The sequence below is a fragment of the Nothoprocta perdicaria genome, unplaced genomic scaffold (genome assembly GCF_003342845.1).
Source record: "Nothoprocta perdicaria isolate Ctin4 unplaced genomic scaffold, notPer1 scaffold_491, whole genome shotgun sequence".
NCBI lineage: Eukaryota > Metazoa > Chordata > Aves > Tinamiformes > Tinamidae > Nothoprocta > Nothoprocta perdicaria.
This window is the reverse complement of record NW_020455745.1, coordinates 155,979-175,423: the sequence shown is the minus strand read 5'-3', so window position 1 is coordinate 175,423 and position 19,445 is coordinate 155,979. Positions and strand designations below refer to the sequence as shown.

The window sequence follows — 19,445 nt, the reverse complement described above, 5'->3', positions numbered from 1 at the left end:
CCAGGGCACCCGGGGCCCTTTGCGCGGCCCATCGCACCGCAGTCTGGGCAGCTTCCCCTGCGTGCGCTCGGCCGCCGCGAGGGCGGCTCATTGAGCCGTGCTCAATCGTAGAATCACAGAATGCTTCAGGTTGGAAGGGACGTCTGAGGTCATCTAGTGCAAGCCCCTGCTCACGCAGGGTCACCCAGAGCACGGGGCACAGGGCTGCGTCCAAGCGGGTTTGGAAGATCTCCAAAGAAGGAGACTCCGTGAGCCTTTGCTCCTTGCTAAAGCTCAGGCACTCCCCGGCTCTCCACACGCTGGTAGCGGGGCAGTCATTGCCCACAGCCCTGCGGTTTCAGAAGCTACTGAGTGATATTAGGGTCAGGACCCCCCGGGCGACTCTGTGGCGTGGGCCGTTCCCCCCAAGGAAGCTCTGGGGACTACTTGCGGGGGTGAACAACTAGCCTCTTCAATCCTTTAACTGCTCCCTTTTATCCCGTAACACCCGACCGGGCCGCGTCCCGCACTCGCAACAGTGCAGTCCCTGGAAGAGGCGTCGCCTCTTGCCATATCTGCTCCTCCAGCGCTCTGCCTCATGGCTGCCTCGTGGCTTCAGCTCCTCCATTTTGCGGCCTTGTTTTCCCTTCCCCCAACTGCCTCTCAGTTTAACCCTTTCCCCGACATCTCCCCCTTTTTTGTTTTATTGCAAGTATAACCTTACAATGACATATCAGGGTGTTCTTTGGGGCTCATCTAGCTCTGCTGGTTCTGTGGAGGTTTCTGATGTCCCATTAAGCCAGTTCCGTCTGAGATTTGGTTCCTTCCCCATCTCAACGCCACCGCTGCACCCCACATCCTTAAGTTTACCTTTATTACACCAATGTTTTGCCCAATTTCCTCCAAAGTCGGTCCCATTGGCCATTACCGAGTTGTTGCCGCCCGCCCATAATTTACATGTCATTACAATTAAACCCCTGATACTGAGCATGACCCGCGACCACCCGCCATTCCCATCTGCTGGCACGCATTCCCACTAGGCATGTGGAAAACAGGGCCGCAGGCGTAGCTGTAGGTAACCACGATGTGTCCAAGTTCAAGATAGGAGCTAAAGTAACCCATACATTACTCCCGGTTCCTCTTCTTGGGGCCCAGGCGTTGATTCCAAGGGTGCAGGCTGCAATGATGTAGATTGCAAGGCTGGTTTTATGCATCGGGTTAGAATCCTTTAAACTTTCTTACTCCGTCTTGGCCCACTGTGGATCAGGCGTGAATCCGTCCCATCTCCTCAGGTACGGTAACTCCTCAGTCATCATACAGTGGGTGGACAGATGCCATGGCGGGAGCCGAAGGCACCAGCCTGTCTCTTTTTCCGGAATGCTCCCGTAACGCCTCATAAACCGTGCACCAGGGTCCCAGCAGACGTTTAGCTGTTTGGTCATTTCGGGTGGCCCAATCCCACAACACTACTCCCAGTCCGTCTCAGACTTCGAAATCATAGACTCTGACAGTTCTCAGAGCATTACATCTTTCCATCCCTTTTTTTTTAATTACTTTTATCAATGATGTGTTGCAAAGCCTAAAGGACCCTTTTCTGCTCCTTGCTATGATTATTCATCATAGTTCAGAGCAGCGTGGCTCAGAGTTACTTGCCTTTTCCATGCCCCGAGCTTCCCTGGCTCAGCCTTTTTTTCCCCGCGCGCCCCCCGAGCGTCCCTGGCTCAAAATTCCCCCACCTTTCCCGCGTAAAAGCTGCTTTGGTACCGTTATTCCTTTTCCTTTTCCCCTAGTTCTGTTGTGCGCCAACGCCACCTTCAAGTCCGTGTATAAAGAGCTGTCCCATCTGGGGTGCCACTAGTGGCGTGGGCCGTTCCCCCCAAGGAAGCTCTGGGGACTACTTGCGGGGTGAACAACTAGCCTCTTTAATCCTTTAACTGCTCCCTTTGATCCCGTCACATACCCCTACCGCACTCGCAACAGTGCAGTCCCTGGAAGAGGCGTCGCCTCTTGCCATATCTGCTCCTCCAGCGCTCTGCCTCATGGCCGCCTCGTGGCTTCAGCCCCTCCATTTTGCGGCCTTGTTTTCCCTTCCCCCAACTGCCTCTCAGTTTAACCCTTTCCCCGACACGACTCGACTCGGGAGCAGCTCCCTGCGCGCTCTGAGCCGTTAAGCAGCGACGTTGGAGTTTAGCGCTCCATGCAGCCTCCGGCCACGAAGGCTTGCGGTGCCTTTGTCCACTTGTGCTCCTGCCACAGAATCCTGGAATGGTGAAGGTTGGAAGAGCCCTTTGGAAATCCTGTAGTCCAACCCCCCTGCACATGCAGGGTCAGCCCCAGCGTGGGACACGGGATTGCGTCCAAGCAGGTTTGCAAGGTCTGCGCAGAGGGAGACTCCACAAGCTCTCCTGGCAGCCTGCTCCACTGCTCCATTCCCTCACTATCAAGACTTCTGCCCTTAAGCTCCTGTGCAATCTTAGTGCTTCAGCTTGTGTCCATTTCCTCTTGTGTTGTTGCTGGCCACCACTGAGAAGAGCCCTCGGGGATTTCACGTGGCCTCCGCGGGCCTCTGTGCACAGCTGGCCCCCCAGGCCCCAAGGCTTTTGTGCGGCCTCCCCGGGCCTCCGTGTGCGGTGGCCCCAGGGGCTCTCTGGCCTTTCGTGCGGCAGTTGGCCCCATGGTGTACATCACGCACACTCATTCTCCTAAGCCTTTAAACAACCTGTGCTCCTTGCATAGGACAGAAGGAGAATCCTTTGAACCAGGAGGCTTCTCAAACATTGGGTCATATTGTACATAGTGGCTGCACTGTCTCCAGCCCAGAAGTCGGATGAAGGCATCTATAACATGTCCTGATCTCTTGGCCCACTTTAATACGGTCTTGTGAGCCTACTTTGGTACAACAAGGTGTGCTCCGAGGGAACTAGGTGAGCAGAAGGGGATTGTTGTGTAGTCATCTAAGACGGCTAAGAGTGCCCTGCTTTGTGAATGATCGCAGGCCAGGGGAGGAAAGATTTTAGGCCTAGAGCGTGTCAAAAGGCGCTACTCCCTCTCGTCCCCAAGCTCCACACTAAATCTCACCAACTCCCGAGGCGACGCAGAACACGAACACGAAATGACACAGAACTGGATTCTTTATTATGCTCTACTCCACTCCTACTCTACAACTTCTCTACTCGTGGCTCAGGTGCTGCGTGCGAGCTGCCATGACGCCATGAACCTGCACGCGGTAGAGGCAGGTGTACTCGCGCTTCCCCCAGTTGCTCTGCACCTGGAATTTGATGAACCGGAACGCTCGGGGAAGCTGCTTCTGTAAAGGAAGCGTGGGAGCCGTCAGTACTCAGGGGTAAATACTGCAAAACGCAGCCCTGAGCCATGAGGCAGCCACGGCGAGAGCTGTGAGATGCTTTGGGYCCCSCTCTCTTGCCCAAGGCCAGCTCMGCTSCYKCCYTGTGTGGTGCCCACAGGCACTGCCAGTACCTTGATGTGGAAGGTCTGCACTGCCTCCTGCTCCACATCATAGACAAAGTGCCCCAGGAGATCTTCCTCGGGGCCTTCCTCATCCATGCCCTAAAAGACAACCAACAAGGGCAGCAGGTCAGGCTCAAGCAGAGCCCAAGGAGAAGAGCCCGCTCAGGCCCAACTGGATTAAGTTGCATTAAGTCCCGCTCCCCACCAACAGCTGGGAAGTGGGGCTGTGCGTCAGGCGCTCCTTAGGCAGCGCTCCAAGAGCMCKACACGCAGCAAGCACAAAGCTGCAGAGGCAGAAGAGCCCCGCAAAAGAGCTCCCCAGCCGGCCCAGGYGGGACACGCTGCTCYRCAGCAACGAGGCCGCCCTTCTCGCAGAGCCCTCGCCCCTTCCCTCCCCGCAGGTGCAAAGCAGAGACTTACAAAGACGGCAAAATCCTTKGGAGCGCTGCTCACTTCCCCCGTTGGAGACACTGACTTCGGGATGTGCTCCACGGTGACAGCCATGGGCCAGATGTGCTCCGGCAGCCGGATGACCACGTGGCCAACAGCTCCTTGGAAAGCCCAGCACTGACCCGGGGAAGTGGAAGGCTGGAAGCAGAAGGGAGCCCATTCAGCGGCAAGGCGCTCCAGGAGCCCACGCCACATCCCACCAGGAGCCCACGCCAGATCCCACGCGAGAGCCACGTGGCTCCAAGAGCCACACCAGATCCCACCCTGGATGCCTTGCAAGATGCGCACGCCTGGCGCTGGCCTCCGCATGCAGAGGGACACAAGGACAGCAGAGGGACAGGAGGGCACTGGCAACCTCTTCCCAGAGACAGGAACCTTCCTTGGGCTACACCTCGGAGCGAAGCCCTTCCCAAAGCCRCTCTCCTTTTGCCCGGCATTCCCAGGGAGYGCAGGGCTCCCTCGTGGAGGCCACGGCAGAGCCTTCCCAGACGGAGGCCCCTGTGAGGCCCCACACTCCCTCCCAGGTGACAGACCCCTCTGCACCTTCCCTCTCTGCACAAAGGGCACCCTGGACGTGGAGGTGGCAAAATGCCAAGGCCAAGCTCCCCAGGAAAACGGCCTGGTGCCAGTGGGCTGCTCTTGGCTGCAGCTCCGTGTCCTCCCAGGCTGGGGCTGTGGAGGGGGGTGCTCGGCCGGGGGGCCCCCCTACAAACAAGGAGCTGCCCTGGCAGTCAGGCCTGCTCCGCACACTGTTACCTGCAGAATGGTGTCCGGAGGATTGGCAAGTGTAAAGAGGACTCGGCAAAGCCAGCAGGATCCACCGTCTCGCCCATCGTAGGTCTTGGATGTGCGGCCTGTGTCGATGGTGGCCCCTGAAGTGCACATGAAAGGAGCTGAAGGGACCGTGCAAGAGCTCGTGGGAGCAGTTAGCTCCTCGCTGGGGTTTCTGAGGCTGCAAGGCCGCCCCAAGGCAGCCTCTTGRGCAGGGCCAYCCACCAGCSCRGTGCCTGCAGCCTCTCCAAGGACCTACCTGTGCTTTTGAGAGCCCAGTCAACCATKTGAACATAGCGGGCCCCGATCTCCTCAAGGGCTGCCYSAGTYAACTGGAGAAGAACCTGAGGAAAACAGCGCAAAGGTAGAGATGGAGACGAACACAGAGAATGACACCAGCTCGTCGATGGGCGTGTCTGCATGAAGACCCCSTGTGAGCTAAGGGGAGCAGCGCAGTGCGCCTGCCCGGSRCAGGAGCYGSTGGGGAATGGGGCYACAGCTTGGTGGGAGCGCATAGCAGGACCCTGGATCCAATGGCAGCCACTTTACCTCTCTCTTCTCCTCATCCACCTCCCTCTCCTCCAAGACATCTTCCACGGCRTCCAGGATGGCCTCATAYTGTTGCCCGATTTCAGAACGCAGCCGAGTCACCTCCTTTTCCAAAAGCTCTTGCTCTTCCTTTTTCTCTTTCAGCACCATCAACGACTTGCTAAAGACCAAGGGAAAGCAGGTCTGGTCCAGCAGCTGCCCAGACCCTGCAGGCAGCCCCCAGGGCACTCACGAGATGGTGCCTCCTCCTTGTCCCTGTCCCCTTCCCTCCTTTGCATTAACAAGGGTCTTGTCCTCCCTTCCACCCGGAGCCCAAGCCCAGGCCTGCAGCCCTGCCTGCTTTGGCAGGCAAGGCAGCACTCTTACCTGAAGGCCGAGAGCTCGGCTTCGGGCACACCAGCCTTCTCCTGCAACRCAAAGACCCAACATGAGCGCGAGGCCCACGAGCAGCRTGGGGACTGTCCCCGGGAGACCTCCCTAGCAGGCAGAGGCAGCCGCGGCGGCTGCTCTGCATCCCTTTGGAGCAAGGCCGAGGAGGGAGCCCTCTTGGCAGCCGCTGTCTTGGGGCAGCCCGTTTCCCGTTGGAGCCCTTGCAGGGAGCTAAGGCAAGAGCAAGGGCACCTCCTGCCCAAGGCCTCTCGTCTTCCCCCATCAACCCACAGAGGTGGCTCTCAGGTGGGGAGATCTTGGCCTCCAACCTCATTCAGCAGCTATGCAGACAGAAAGGGAAGCACAAGCATCTCCACAAGTCCCTCCCCGCGCGGATTATGTGAGGACGAGCCCTGCAAAGCTGGACCCCATTCCTAACWTTYGTAGGGCAGGCAGGACCTYCKCTCTGTGGCCTCCACCACAGTTTCCATTCCCACAAGAGGCTCGTACCTGCAGCGCTTCCTCGTCCACCTCGGTCTTGGGGAGGAGCAAGCCCCAGCAGTAAATCCCAACTGCAAGACACCACAACAAGAGTCACGTCTACCAAGAAGGTTTCTAATGGTGCCCTCAAGCACACGGAATCCTTCTGAGCCAAGAGGCAAGAGTTGGCTGGCACTGCTGCAGCCAACTCCAGAGCAAAAGGAGGAAGCGATCCCAACCCCGGGACAGCCCTGGCCTTCCCCTCTTGGAGATCAAGATGGGTATATCCTCTCCCTCCCCCAAAAGCTGCCCCCCAGCACGCCCTGCAACCCCACAAGATGCTTTCTCAGCACTGCTCACCAACAAGCACTGGGGCCAACAGCAGCAGAACCTTGAGGAGCCTCCTGCCGTCGCGCAGTGGAGAGATACACTGCCTGCAGGAGAGGGAAGGGAGATGTTAGTCCAGCCCTGAGCGTGAGCTTTGGGGTCCCGCTCYTCTGCCTAGGGGTTCTGCAGCCGCCAGCAGCGCCGGGACCCGTGGGGAGCTGCGCAGTGGAGCAGCCCTCTCTGTGCACACAGAGGCGGCTATACACCTCCGCCTTGCACACACGGCGTCCCTCCCAGGTGTCGTGTCCTGGCCGGACACAGTGTGTGCCCCTGGGCTCCCAGGAGGGGAATGGGCCGGGCCTTGTGCACCAAAAGGCTCTGGGGGCTGCCTGGCACGGGRCTGCTCGGCTTCCCCCTCCCTGCTCTTTGGGCCCTGCTGCACCCACCTGACCCAAGTGGGCGGCATCTCCTCTGCCCTGACAAGGACACCAGCAAGAAAGAGAAAAGGTCGTGGAGCTGCAAAGCACCCAGCACCTCTTCCCAACGCCCTCGCTGGCCTCTGCGACTCTCCTCGCTCGCAGAGCTGCAGCCCTCCGCGCGCCCCCTCTTATGTAGGGTTGTGGGGATGAGGTCACAGGAGCCCCRTGCTGTGAGGGCAGGGGCTGCCTGTGATGTCCTCCTTAAAAGGGCCTTAGCGCAGAGGGAGGCCGCAGTCTGCAGCCTCCGTGAGGCTCTGCTGCAGCCTCCGCACTGTCCCAGTGCCTCCCTTGATCCGGCCCGATCCAGCTTGGGCACAGGCAAGCCCAGCAGCTGCAGAGYGTGATCCTCACGCTCTTCCATCCGCTCGCGCGGGAAGAGCTCCTGCATCCCACGCAGGCTTGGCCTTCGCTCGTGCTGCAGCGCGTGCCCGGCTCAGGCCTCGTTCGCTCTGTGCCAGGGCACCCGGGGCCCTTTGCGCGGCCCATCGCACCGCAGTCTGGGCAGCTTCCCCTGCGTGCGCTCGGCCGCCGCGAGGGCGGCTCATTGAGCCGTGCTCAATCGTAGAATCACAGAATGCTTCAGGTTGGAAGGGACGTCTGAGGTCATCTAGTGCAAGCCCCTGCTCACGCAGGGTCACCCAGAGCACGGGGCACAGGGCTGCGTCCAAGCGGGTTTGGAAGATCTGCACAGAAGGAGAATCTTAGTGCTTCAGCTTGTGTCCATTTCCTCTCACGTTGTCACTGGCCACCACTGAAAAGAGCCCTGAGGGATTTCACGTGGCCTCCCTGGGCCTCCGTGCGCACGTCCTTCTCCTGCAGGCTTTTGTGCAGCCTCCTCGAGCCTCCGCGTGCGGTGGCCCCAGGGGCTCCCTGGGCTTTCGTGTGGCCTCCAGGGGTCGCCATGCACACATGGGCCTTCGGCCTCCCCAGGCCTCCGTGCACACGTGGCCTCCGTGTTTTCCTGGTCCCCGTTTTTTCCCATGGACTCTGCAAGAAACCCCACAGGGCCCCAGGTTCCAGTGGGCACAGAAACCTGGGGAGGCCGCACAAAAGCCCCGAGGGCCCCAGAGCCAAGTGCACACGGAGGCCCAGGGAGGCCACCTCAAGGCCTGGAGAGCCCCCGGGGCCACGTGTGCACGGAGGCCCAGGGAGGCTGCACCAATGCCCATAGGGCCCCCCAGTCCCAGTGCACACGGAGGACCAGGGAGCCTGCAAGAAAGCCCGGAGGGATCCCGGGGCCACGTGCGCACGGAGGCCCGGGGAGGCCGCAGGAAAAGCTGGAGGGCCCCCGAGGCCACGTGCACACGGAGGCCATGTGTGTGACACCCCACGGAATCCTGTAGTGCCCCTGGTCCAAATGAGCTCGGAAGCCTTGGAGCACCCGCCTTGTCCCGGGCAAAGCGGAGCCTTCCGGAGCCGCTGCTCTTAAAAGGCAGCTTTTATCTGCTGCTCCGCCATTCCCATGGGATTTCTCTTTGAAACGCTCTGCTGACATTTTCCTTATCGGACGGGAACGGAGGAAGCTGATAGTGGTTGTTTTTATTTCCCCTGTGCCGGCGCTTATTGCAGCTGGCGTGACCCGCGCGCGCGCTCTGATCTCGGCGGCTGTCGGCCTTTGCTGGCAGCTGGCTGTTTGGAGAGCTGGGCTGCAAACCTGACCTTGGAAAGGAGCGGAGAAAAGGCCTCGAGTTCCTTTGGCTGCATGGGAAAAAAGGGGAAAAATTCCTCCAGCTTTCTGCAGCTGCAAGAATTGCCCCGACTTCATTTCTTTGGTTTGTGGCTTGCTTTTATTTGGATTAAAAAAAAAAGGCAAATGCTACAAGGTGTTTTTGACAGTCTGCTGCTATCCAGTTTCTCTCCTGTTTTTCTCCCTGATTGCACAAGGGGGCATTATCTGAACCTGCAGCTGCAACTCGCTCGTGGACACCGGTGCCCGCTGTGGTGCCAGCGCGGGTTAATGTCACAGCGGCGAAGGGCTCCGTGCCCGCAGGACACTTGCCAGCTTCACTTTTGTTTATCCGCCCGTTTTTGCTTTGCCAAGTGCCAGAAAGTCCCCGCATCCTGGTAGGTTTTCCCATTTGGAATCAGCAACTCGGGGGGCAACTTGGAGGCTTTAGCAAGCGGGTTGGATTTGCTGCTCCCTGCTGCATTTGCAGTTGAAATTGCATTCCAGCGCTAGGGAAGGATCCTGGCTCGGGGAGCGACCTTTCCCAACAAAGTGTCTTTTGTCTGGCGCTGCCAGGCTCCTCTCTGGTGTTTTCCCTTTCTCTCCTTTTATTGCGGCCACCGCCCTGGCAGTGACACAAGGCTGCATTGTCCCCGGCCTGCTTGGACTTTGCTGCAAGAGGGAGATTAGGAGCCACCGGGCAGTGCTGGGGCCGCATCCGGGAGAGCCGGTGGTGAAACGTGGTGCCAGGGAAGCGAGGTTGGCACCTGGAGCTGCTTCCAGGCCATGTCCCCTGTCCTCGGATTTGAGAGATGTTTTGGGGGATGCAGAGGGTACCGACTTGCAGCTAAGGGTTTACCCTGGCTTTTCCCATGCAAACAATCCCTGGAAGTCTCCCTCCCTTCTCTTTAATTCCACATTTTGGAGGTAGACCCGTCTCTCCCGGTGTTCCCAAGCTACACTTATCATTCCCAGCTCCGTGATGCTCAAAGCGAGGGCCAGATTCCCACGGCCGCTGCCTTCCCTTCCATGCAGCTGCTTCATCCCGTACAAAACCCCGCACACCTACCCAGGGGCAATGTCTACCCCTTGCTTGTGCATTTTTGCCTTTTCCTTTTCGCCTCCTTTTATTCCACCTCCGTTTTTATAATTTTTCCACCTTGCTGCTGCTCCTGGAGGCAGCATCTCCTCAGTCAAGAGGCCGAAACCCTCCCCAGTGTTGAGGTTTGCTGCCCTGGAGACTTGCCCAGCTCAGTGGTATCTGTGTGCACGGGTTATTTTGGGCTGTGCATGGATATTTGGGGGTGTGCATGCCTATTTTGGGGTGCATTTTTATTTTTTGAGGTATATTTTTGGCTTCTGTGCTAAGCCCTGCTCAACCAGAGCCACGCTGGTGAACGGGTGGAGGGGACTCTGCAGCCGAGGACGATATTAAGTTTCAGGGCTGTTACGACATGTGAAAATAGCTGTTTTCCTCCTTGCCAAAGAGAGATTGGAGGAGGGGGGCAGGTGGAAAAAGAAGACTTTTGCAATCCCTGCAGTAATTACCGGCTAAGGGGAAGGATGCTTAACTTGCTGAGCAAGGAGCAATGGAGCTGTATGGATTTCTGGGTGCATGGGCCTATTCCGGGGTCACTGCATCATTTTTTTCCAGTATTTGACTTCATTTTGGAGATGAGCAAGAAGAGAAGGTGCTTTCGAGAAATGGTTTTGCCCACCGAGAGGGCATTAAATAGGGAAGAGCTGGGAAAAGGCATGTGGTGTGTCTAGAGTCGCGTTCCCAAGAGCTGGCGATATTAGGAATTCGAGCAAAACTTGGCTTTGGGCACTTGCAGCAGCGCAGCTGAAATAGTCGTTTGACCAGAAATCCTTATTTCTGCTGAGTATGGGAAGCTGGCTGCTCCTGCCAGAATGCTGGTGGGCACCGGGATGCGGATGCCATGGCCAAGGCTGAGCCAGCCTAACTTGAGCTGGGATTTTCCCCCCGTTTTGGCCGCGCTGGCGGCTCCGGGAGGGTCTCGGCGCGCTCCACGTTTGCAATCCGGGCTCTGGGTCACGTTGGCGCTGACGCCCAGCTCCTGTTGGAGCATCCGTGATTCATGCCGAGGGCGGCGCACGCCCACGCCGGGCTACTTCTCGCTGCTCTTGGTGGAGCGGGTGTGGGTGCCCCCTCTGCCATCCCTGCACGGGGCTGGATGCTGGGCCCCTTCCTGAGGGTGTCCCGTGTCCCTGTTTCCCCGGGAGGTTCTCACGCTCTCCTGAGAGCCCCAGGGAAAGGGCTGATGGGCATCTTTCCAAAGGGGAAAACTGAGGCACAGAGAGACCGTGAATCTCCTTGCAAGAAGGGGAGAGAGGTGTCAGGGTAAAACCAGCTGCGGGGTTGACCGCAAGCAACGCTTTTCCACCCCTGAGTTCCGTAAATTGAGGGAAGCAGAAGGAAAACAAGGTTGGGAGGAGGGATTCACGCGGGTGCCCTCGCAAAAGCCCATGTGGCAGAACTGGTAGGGCAGAGAGTTGCGCCCAAGTCATCCCGCCGGAGCAGGTGGCTCCTGGCTCCTCCCGGCAAACCAGCTCCAAGGAGCTCTGGGGCTGGGGACCCTCCGGAGCTGCTGCTCTGCTCCATCCCCATCCCTCTTCTTCCTCGGCACCTCGTCCTTGCAAACCTGTGCTGAGCTTTGCCCTTGGCCTCGGCTTATTCAGAGCATCTTGCGATGCCCTTTGACTGCACGCAGCTTTGCGCTGGACTGGTTTTCCTCTAGCAGGATCAATCAGGGCTAATTAGAGGTGCCGTTTCTCCCCGCAGCCTCCACTTCAACCCCGATCTGCGGGAGATGCCCTCAAGGGCAGGGAGCCACCGTTGCCCCGTGGTCAATGTGGCCACTGGCCCACGTTGGCTATGAGGTCCTTATTGGCAACCAGTTTAACCCCTTCTGCTCCCAAAACCGGCTACCTGAGGAGGCTTTCCCCTCCAGCTGATTTCTTTTTTAATTTCCTTTATTCACAATAAATAATACACTATATTACAAGAATCTCAATGCAAAATCAAAAAAAAAAAAAAAAAGACATTCATCCAGCAGCCATGAATAAATAGAACTCACCAGCACCAGCTAATGCAGGAAAGAGCATCTACAGCAACGTGGGCTGCACTGAGGAGAAAGCGGGGGATTTAGGGGCATCCACCTGCCCAAAGGGGACTTAGGGTCTTCCTTCCTTCATTGATTCCTTTGTTCCCAGTGCTCTACCAGCTGTTTCCATGGCCTGGAACACCAACAGTGCAGGCGAACACATGGACATTCCCCAAAGAAAGGTACTCTGGAAGACTTGGGGCTCTCCCATGTCCAGGGGAAGGGATGCCAAGGGCAAGGACGCGGATGGCAAGAGCCGGTGGAGAGGCCGAGCCTCCTGTGCCGTGTTCCTAGCGCTCTCGCTTGCATTGGGTGGTGAAAAACGCAGCCACTGTGATTCTTCCCTGATTCTTGCTCGTGAGCGGCCTTGGAGATCTAAGATTTGGGGGTTTTGGTTATTTTTTACTTTTTTCATTGTTGTTGTTGTTGTTTCTTTGGCTTAAAGAGTCTACTGTTGCCAGCTTTGGGACTGTGCTGCGCGAGGTTTCTGCCCCGACTTCTGCTCTGCCCTCTGCCGCTACGGCGTGGTCAGCTCCATGGACTTCTTCCTTTCCTCCCGCTGCTCTTCCCACTCCTCTTCGGACTCGTAGGTGCCCTTGACGATGGCCATCCTGTCTGACATGCTCATGCAGTAGGGCACCAGCACGTAGAAGTAGAGAAGGGCTGCCAGGCAGGCGCCGAGGATGGGCCCGACCCAGAAGACCTGGAAAGCAACGTGGGGAGAGGAATGGGGTGTGAGAGCCCATTTTGGACACCGTCGCATCAGGAAGTCGATCCTGGCAGCATCCCACATCTCCTAGATGTGAAGGGATGCGGCTTGCCCACAAACTGACATCCCCTCTTCCTCTGCTTGTTGGAAAAGTCAAGTGAAGGCAGGTGCGGGGAAAGGAGTACCTCCCTTGTCTTCCACCTCCCTTTAACCCCTGGTTTAACCCTTTAATCCCTGGTGGCTGGGAATGCCCCCAGAATTTCCCTCTCTTCTCCCACCAGGTCTGTGGGGCTGGCGCTCACCCAGTGTGCAGGACTGAACCTCCTCATGACGACAGCTGGGCCAAAGGACCGTGCTGGGTTCATGGAGCAGCCAGTGAAGTAGATCTGTGGGGTGCAGAGAGGAGCTGGGGGTTAAAGGGCATCGTGTTGCTGATTGCATTCACCTGGGGATTCAGGGATTTTGAGGGAGTTGGGATGGAAGCTGCTTTGCAGCTCCCATCTCCAGAACCTGCTAGGTTCTCCCTCTCTTGCAGCTTCCCTCGCCGAGAACTGCTAGGTTGGGATTTCTGGGGAGCCCTGTCCTAGCTGATGCCTGGACACTCACCCCAACCAAGTGGCCAAGCGCAACGGAGAGGCCGATGGAGAGTGCCGGAGAGCCCACGCCACCGCTCCGGCGGTTGTCTGTGGAGGCGAAGATGCAGATGGCCAGCTGGAAGGTGAGGAGTATCTCCACCACGAGCGCCTGGCCTGGGGTCGTGTTATTGTTGAGCTGCAAATGGCAGAGATGGGTGAGAACTAAGCAGCCATGGGGCCACCGGGCCCCTGATGTCCTGCAACACGTGTCCCATGTCCTCCCACCCTGCTAGACCAGGAACTCTACAGCTCATGCTGGCCATTGCTTGGGCTCAGTGGGGTGCGTATGTGAAGCTCTTTCTTTCACAGGAAGAGGTTCCCCCTTGGGTGAGGGGCATGGGAGAGAAGGGGGGAGATCTCCTATGGCTTTGTGGGCATGGGGGTGTCTTGGGCTGTCCCAATGACTTGAACACCATCAAGAAGACTCAACCAGGCATGGAAGGAAGGGACCTAAACCATCACGACTTGCCCTCTGGCTGACGCTGGTTGGCTCAAGCCACCGTTTGGGAGGAGGATGCAGGTGGTGCAGCTCCTCATCCTCATCACGGAGCCCTCGTCAGTGAGCCCATGCCACTCGGAGAAGCCCCTCTGGCTGGAGCAGGGTCTCTGCGGCCCCCAGGCTGGGTGACTTCCCAGTGCTCTCCCAAGGATCTGGCATGTGCTGCCCGGCTCCCGGAGGCTCCCGCATCCTCCTGTCCTCCAGGAGCCTCATCCCCTCCGTGTCTGCTCCATGTGCGCTCTTGCCCGTGCCTCCACAGAGGCTCTCACACCTTCTCCTTCTCCCACCTCCGTCTCCCCACCTGGCCAGCCCCAGTGGGCTCCTACACCCTGCACTGGTGTCTCTGGGCTCCTCTCCCCACATCCCTCCCCCTCTGCATCCGGCTCAGGCTCCTGTCCCAGCTAATCCCCAGGTGCAGAGGCTGGAGTCAAGAACACCTCAACGGTGCCGGTGACTCACTTGGGCCCTTAGGATAAAGGAAGCACTTATTAAAGGTGAAAAAACCACCCCATTCATTACCCTGCACAATAAAGCTGTCATGTCGCTATTCTGCCGGCTACGCCAGAGTTGGCTCCTGTCTCCTTCCCATCCCTCTCTTCCCGCAGGACAACGCACCGAGACCAAACGTGCTAAAAGCTTCCGTTCTGCTGGCATCAACTCCACTCTCCTGAGGGAAGGAGACCCCCAAACCCGGAGGCAAGCAGCAGGATGAGACACGTCCAGGCGGGAGGACTTACCGCGTTGATGGCCAGGTTGCCGCGGGTATTGGCCGGTGTCACGCCGTAGAGGATGCCCGCGCCGGCGATGGCCCCCACCAGCTGGGCCACCACGTAGAAGAGCGTCCGCAGGAAGGAGATCTGGTTGCCCACGAAGAAGGCAATGCTCACGGCCGGGTTGATGTGGGCGCCGCTGATGTGGCCGAACGCCTGCACCATGGTCCCGATGGCCAGCCCGAAAGCCAGCGAGATCTGCAGGATGCTGGGCAGGGCTGAGGGCCACTTGAGCGCCGAGCCAAGGCCGATGAAGACGAAGATGAGCGTGCCGATGAACTCCACGGAGACGGCTCGCGCAAAGGCCAGGGTCAGTATTTCCCTCTTCATGGCAGCCGCGGGTGGAAGGCGTCAGGAAAGGAGGAGAGCCGAGGTTGCCGGTGTCTCCGGGCTCTGCCGTCTGCACCGTGTGGTAGGGCCATACCTATCTATATATGCAAGAGCAGCAGAGAGCTGTGTTACAAGGCAGTGGGTGGAGTCGAGGAATTAGCCAGTCCTCCCAAATTATCATGTGAAACTGGAAAAGTTTCCATCTGAAAATAACTTTGGAGCCTCTTGGTGAGCCAGTGACTCAGATCTTGGTGGCATTTCTGCCTCTTGGCAAACAGAGAGCCCCTATAGGGGTGGCCCCGGGGTCGTTAGATAACGCCTGTTGCACAACGTGCTGGGCTCGCTGCTCGGCCATCCCCTCTCGCAGCCGCGCACGGAGCGCCCAGGGTTTCGTTGGAAGGGCCAAGGACACCTCGGGATGGCCCTGGGCGCCCGAGCGAGCGGCTCCCTGAGGGACCCCAGCGCTTCGGGGTGATGCTCGGCGTGGGAAGGAGGGCTGAGCTGCCGCCCGCTTTGCCACTCTCCCGCTCCGCTGCTCCCCAGGAAGCCTCCGGCGAGGGGACACCCTTCCCCAGACATTTCAGGGTCTCTTTTTTCCTGCTTTTAGCTTTTTAGAGAACAGGAGTCGGTGGTTTTGCTCGTGGGAAAGGCAGCAGAATGCTGTGGGAATGCGGGCCGGGATTGCATGTCCCCCACCCAGAGGACAGCCATCTGCAAGTCTGTGGTTGAGGGGGGGGAGTTTCTTCTTAAATTATTATTATTTTTATGGTTATGATTGTTTTTAATGGCTTGGGGTGCTGCACTGTTCCCCGTGCCGGACTCCGACCTCTCCCAAGTGCTCCAACGGCTCCGGACTCTTCTGCCAAAGTGGTTGCCCCCTGTGAGTGAAGGGTGCCAGAGAACTGTAAAAATGGTTGAAATCCCTCTTTAAGCTTAAATTCATTGCTGCCTTCTGCTGGGTAGCCTCACACCTGCACCTCCCATGGGTCAGAGCTGATAAAAATGAGGAGGGAGCAAAATGGGGGGAATTTCTTGCTCCGGTGCCCCAAAACCTCCAACCTTTTCCTTCCAGCTGCACCCCACGCCCTGAGAGTTCAGGACCCAGAGCCTCTAGGACAGACGGTGTCTGCAGCTCCGATCCCAGCATTTGCAGCCTCCTGGCTGGGCTCTTTTGGGGGGGAACGCGGAGTTAAAACCTGAGCTCTGTTATCCTAGAAACACCTGGTCCGTTGGCGTGTTTTGGTGAAAGTTTTGCAATCTGGTTTTTCAAGATACTCTGGCCAGATTCCAGCTGGGATAATTACCTGCCACTTCCCTTCAGCCCTGCCTGTGGTTTCAGCTGGAGAAAAGGCTCCTTATTCCCTTGCTCCAAATGCTTCCCTAGACTTCGCTCTCTGGACCTTCCTGCCCCTTGGAGCTCCTGCGCCCGTTGGGAGCATCCGTGCGGGATGCAGGGGTGGATAACACACTCATTGCACCCTCTGGGAAAAAACTCTCCAGCTGGAGCTGGGGAAAATCCTCCAGCTGAAGCCAAAAGAGGCCTGGAGAACTGCCAGGGAGCAGCAAGTTGTTGCTCCGATGACAACCAAAGCCGTTTTCCCATGGCCGTTTCCTGGGTTTTCCTCTTGGAGGGTGTGCCCGTTTGGCCTCTCTGATGTCTAATAGGGTTGTGCTGGCCTCCGGGGAGGGCAATAGAAGGGCCCTCTGCCTCTCCCCGGCCGCGTGGCGACGGAAGGACTTGTGCGTGTGGCAAGTCCCAGGGGACGGGACGCTCATGAGGGTCTGGTGCAGCGACACGGTGGAGCCCTGTAAGGCTCATCGTGCGCCTCCCTCCTCACCCGCGACGCGCCCGGGCTTGGCCTCTTCTGTCGTAGGTGTGGGTGCTATTAAAGCACAGACGTGCGCCGGGCCCCACCGGCCCCTGCGCCGGGTTCACTGTCCCTGTCCTTGTCCTGGGGGAGCTCCGCGACACAGCTCCGTGCCGGAGAGCGCATGGGAATGGGGGTCGCTTCCTTACCCCTCCCCGGGGTCTGCAGCATCCCAGCGCACGGCGATGCCACTGCCGGTATTAATAGCCACCGGAGGCAACTCCTTGCCCTGGCATCTGGGATTAGCTGGATTAGGCGGCTGGAGAAAGTTGGAGTTGGTTTGTTTTTTAAGAGGAAGGGTGTTTTGTGCTGGCTCGGTGTTGGGAGTTTGCTGCACTGCGTTCAGGAGGGGGGAAAATCACCGTATTCCCACCAAATTCCCAGTTCCCACCAAATTCCCAATTCAAGGAATTCCCAATTAAAAGCAGAGCAGAATATGGCAAATTTGGCCACCCCGCAGGTGCACCGTTGCTCGGCATTCATACCCTGGCTCTGGCTTTTGTCGCTGCCTTTTTGGGGCTCCCTCAATAGAAAAAGCTCGAGCTGATGGCTGCAGCTGTGAGCAGCCTTGATGACAGGAGAAATGCTGAGGATTAGTGTGAAACCGCACAGCTTCTTTCCAGTGAAACTCAGCGGGCAGGTCATAGGGCTTGGCAGAGAGACTTCCAAGGATTTCATTCTTTTCAAGGCTTATTCTGCTGGTGGCATCTGCATCTTCTGCAGCCCCGGAGCAGGAGGCTCTTGTTCCCCTTCCATAACATGAGCCCTTTGGAGCAAAAAGTCCAAGAAACGATGACCACCGGCCAGGGGAGCTTTCACTGCAGGACATTTTAGCTCCCTCTCTGCCCTTTTGGTTCACAAAAAGTGTCCCCAAGCTGCAACCCAGCCCTCAGTGCCACCAATCTGGTCAAAGTGACCTCGTAACCCGCGAGCCTGTAAACAGCCGCGATGCTATTTAAATGCTGAGTAACATCCATGCTTAATAACAGCTTTGCTCTGCTCTTGGCGTGAACATCGCTTGACGACCTCGAAGGCTTAAAAGGAGATGACCACGGATGCTTTGGGGCTGGCCTGCAATGGGAATGCTGGCCTTCCTTATAAGTCATTTGCATCACAATCATCATTAAGTTGCCACACAAGGATATTAAGGCATATCAGGGAAAGCAGAAGCCCAGATGTGTGCAAGGTCACGCAGCATGAAAGCTGGACTGGAAACACAGGCGGATTTGCAGGTGATTTGCACGACTTGCTTTGCAACACGCTGGTTGCATCTGCACTCATAGAGCTAAATTGAACTTCCATGAGCCAGCAGCCGTTGACCATCAGCCCTGAGATGCAGGCAGCAAAGGTGTTTGGCTAACGCATGGTGCAACCAATATTGCAGATATTGGCTGTGGAGGGTCGTGGAGAGTCAGGACGTGTTATCAGCTCGGCTCTGGGGCAACTCTGGTTGTTGCCGGTGGCGCTCTCTCATTTGAGCTGCGTGGTGCAAACCTGGAATGACCGGCTTGGCCTCCTGACGGTGCAACTTTTGGAGCTGCCGTTGGAGTGGATGACCCATCTCCACTGAGAGGCTGCATTTGTGGACTTTGTGGGTTTTTGCAATCCCAAGGCTAGCCTAGTGAGACTATGGGGTGTCCATGCTGGTGTATAGAGGTCAGAGTCTGAAGGCTGGGTCAGAAATAAGAGGATCGAGTTGTCCTGAAGTTGTTCCCTGTTGGGAATGGGGTTTATTTTATGGTCACTGTTTGGAAAATGCAAAGAAGCCAACGAGTGCGGGGTGTGTGGAAGATGCAACCAAGCCAAGGAGCACCGGAGCAGCTGCACTCAAAGCTGGCCCATGCTGCCCATGGTGGGCATGCTGCCCATGGTGGCCCATGGTGGCCAGGGCATGCTGGCAGTCCCCAAAGTACTTTGCAAGCTACACAACGGGCTTGCAAACCTCTTACATGATGTAAATGCATTATTGGTTTTATTTGATGTGCAGCCACTGATTCGGGACATGGAAGTGATTTGAAGCACTTTATTTCAGAGCATGCAGTAAATTGGCAGACATTGAAACTCATTTTCTAGGACTTTGCTCAGTTATATTAATCTTAAACATTGTCAGGGTAAATAATAAATTAAATGCTTAGATTAGAAGGGGAAGAGACAGGTAATTTAAGTGAACCTTAAGAAAGGGAAGAATAAGATTCAGTCATACAGTGTTTTCTATAGCAGCTTCTTGACAGGACAAATTACAGGTAAATTTCTTTGGATTTTCCTGACATATATGGGTTAACCATCAATGAAAATTGCTATTCTTTGACAGCAGCCTTCAGGGGGTATTTGCATTCATTGGCTAGAAGAGCAGCATGAATCTTGAGATCAGAGAGAATAAATCCAAAGCAGGATCCTGACAGAGTTTCCCTCCTTCTTCCACAGGGAGACATTAAGGATGGTGAACGAATGACAACCGGAGGAGATCCCATGCCCTAGACCTCACCTGGCAAAGTGAAGCGAAGACCATGAAAACATCTTGTATGGGTCAGAACAAATGTTTGTTTCCTCCTGTTTTCTGTCCAAAGAGGCAGAAGAAATTATTAGTTCAGTGTAAGAGGATGGTGCAAGCAGTGTGCCATGGACAAAGGAGAGGAACAGAAGAAGCGATGGTGATTCATGCTGAAACACTGAGAAGGAAGAAAACTATCAGTAATGTTCTATATCATTTGGAATTGAGTCCAGTTTTGTGAGTATTTCCATTGACAACCTTAGCAGCAATTGGCTCGACATGGTGATGATACCTCGTGATACTAAAACACTGAGGAATATCACCAGTAGAAAGAAGAACTGGGATATTGAGCAGGAAACGCGTGACTCTTGATGGGATGAAGTGAGAATGGATGAAATTAAATGCTCAAAAGTGCAAAAGCGAGTCCCAAAGTTTCAACTTCTTTGGCTACTTTGGGAAGTGCAGCCAGGGCTTTACAAA

The 19,445-nt window shown here is 56.8% G+C and overlaps 1 protein-coding gene across 1 annotated transcript; it reads right to left on the bottom strand.

Annotated features, from left to right (window-relative positions):
* Positions 1–12,180: 12,180 nt before the first annotated feature.
* Positions 12,181–14,621, bottom strand: AQP5 (aquaporin 5). Its single transcript, XM_026047339.1, has 4 exons — positions 14,244–14,621; positions 12,979–13,143; positions 12,675–12,758; positions 12,181–12,366 (listed from the first exon to the last, which is right to left on the bottom strand). Exons 1-4 carry the CDS (start codon positions 14,604–14,606, stop codon positions 12,181–12,183), a joined length of 798 nt encoding a protein of 265 aa, XP_025903124.1. The 5' UTR covers positions 14,607–14,621.
* Between the last annotated feature and the right edge of the window lie 4,824 nt (positions 14,622–19,445).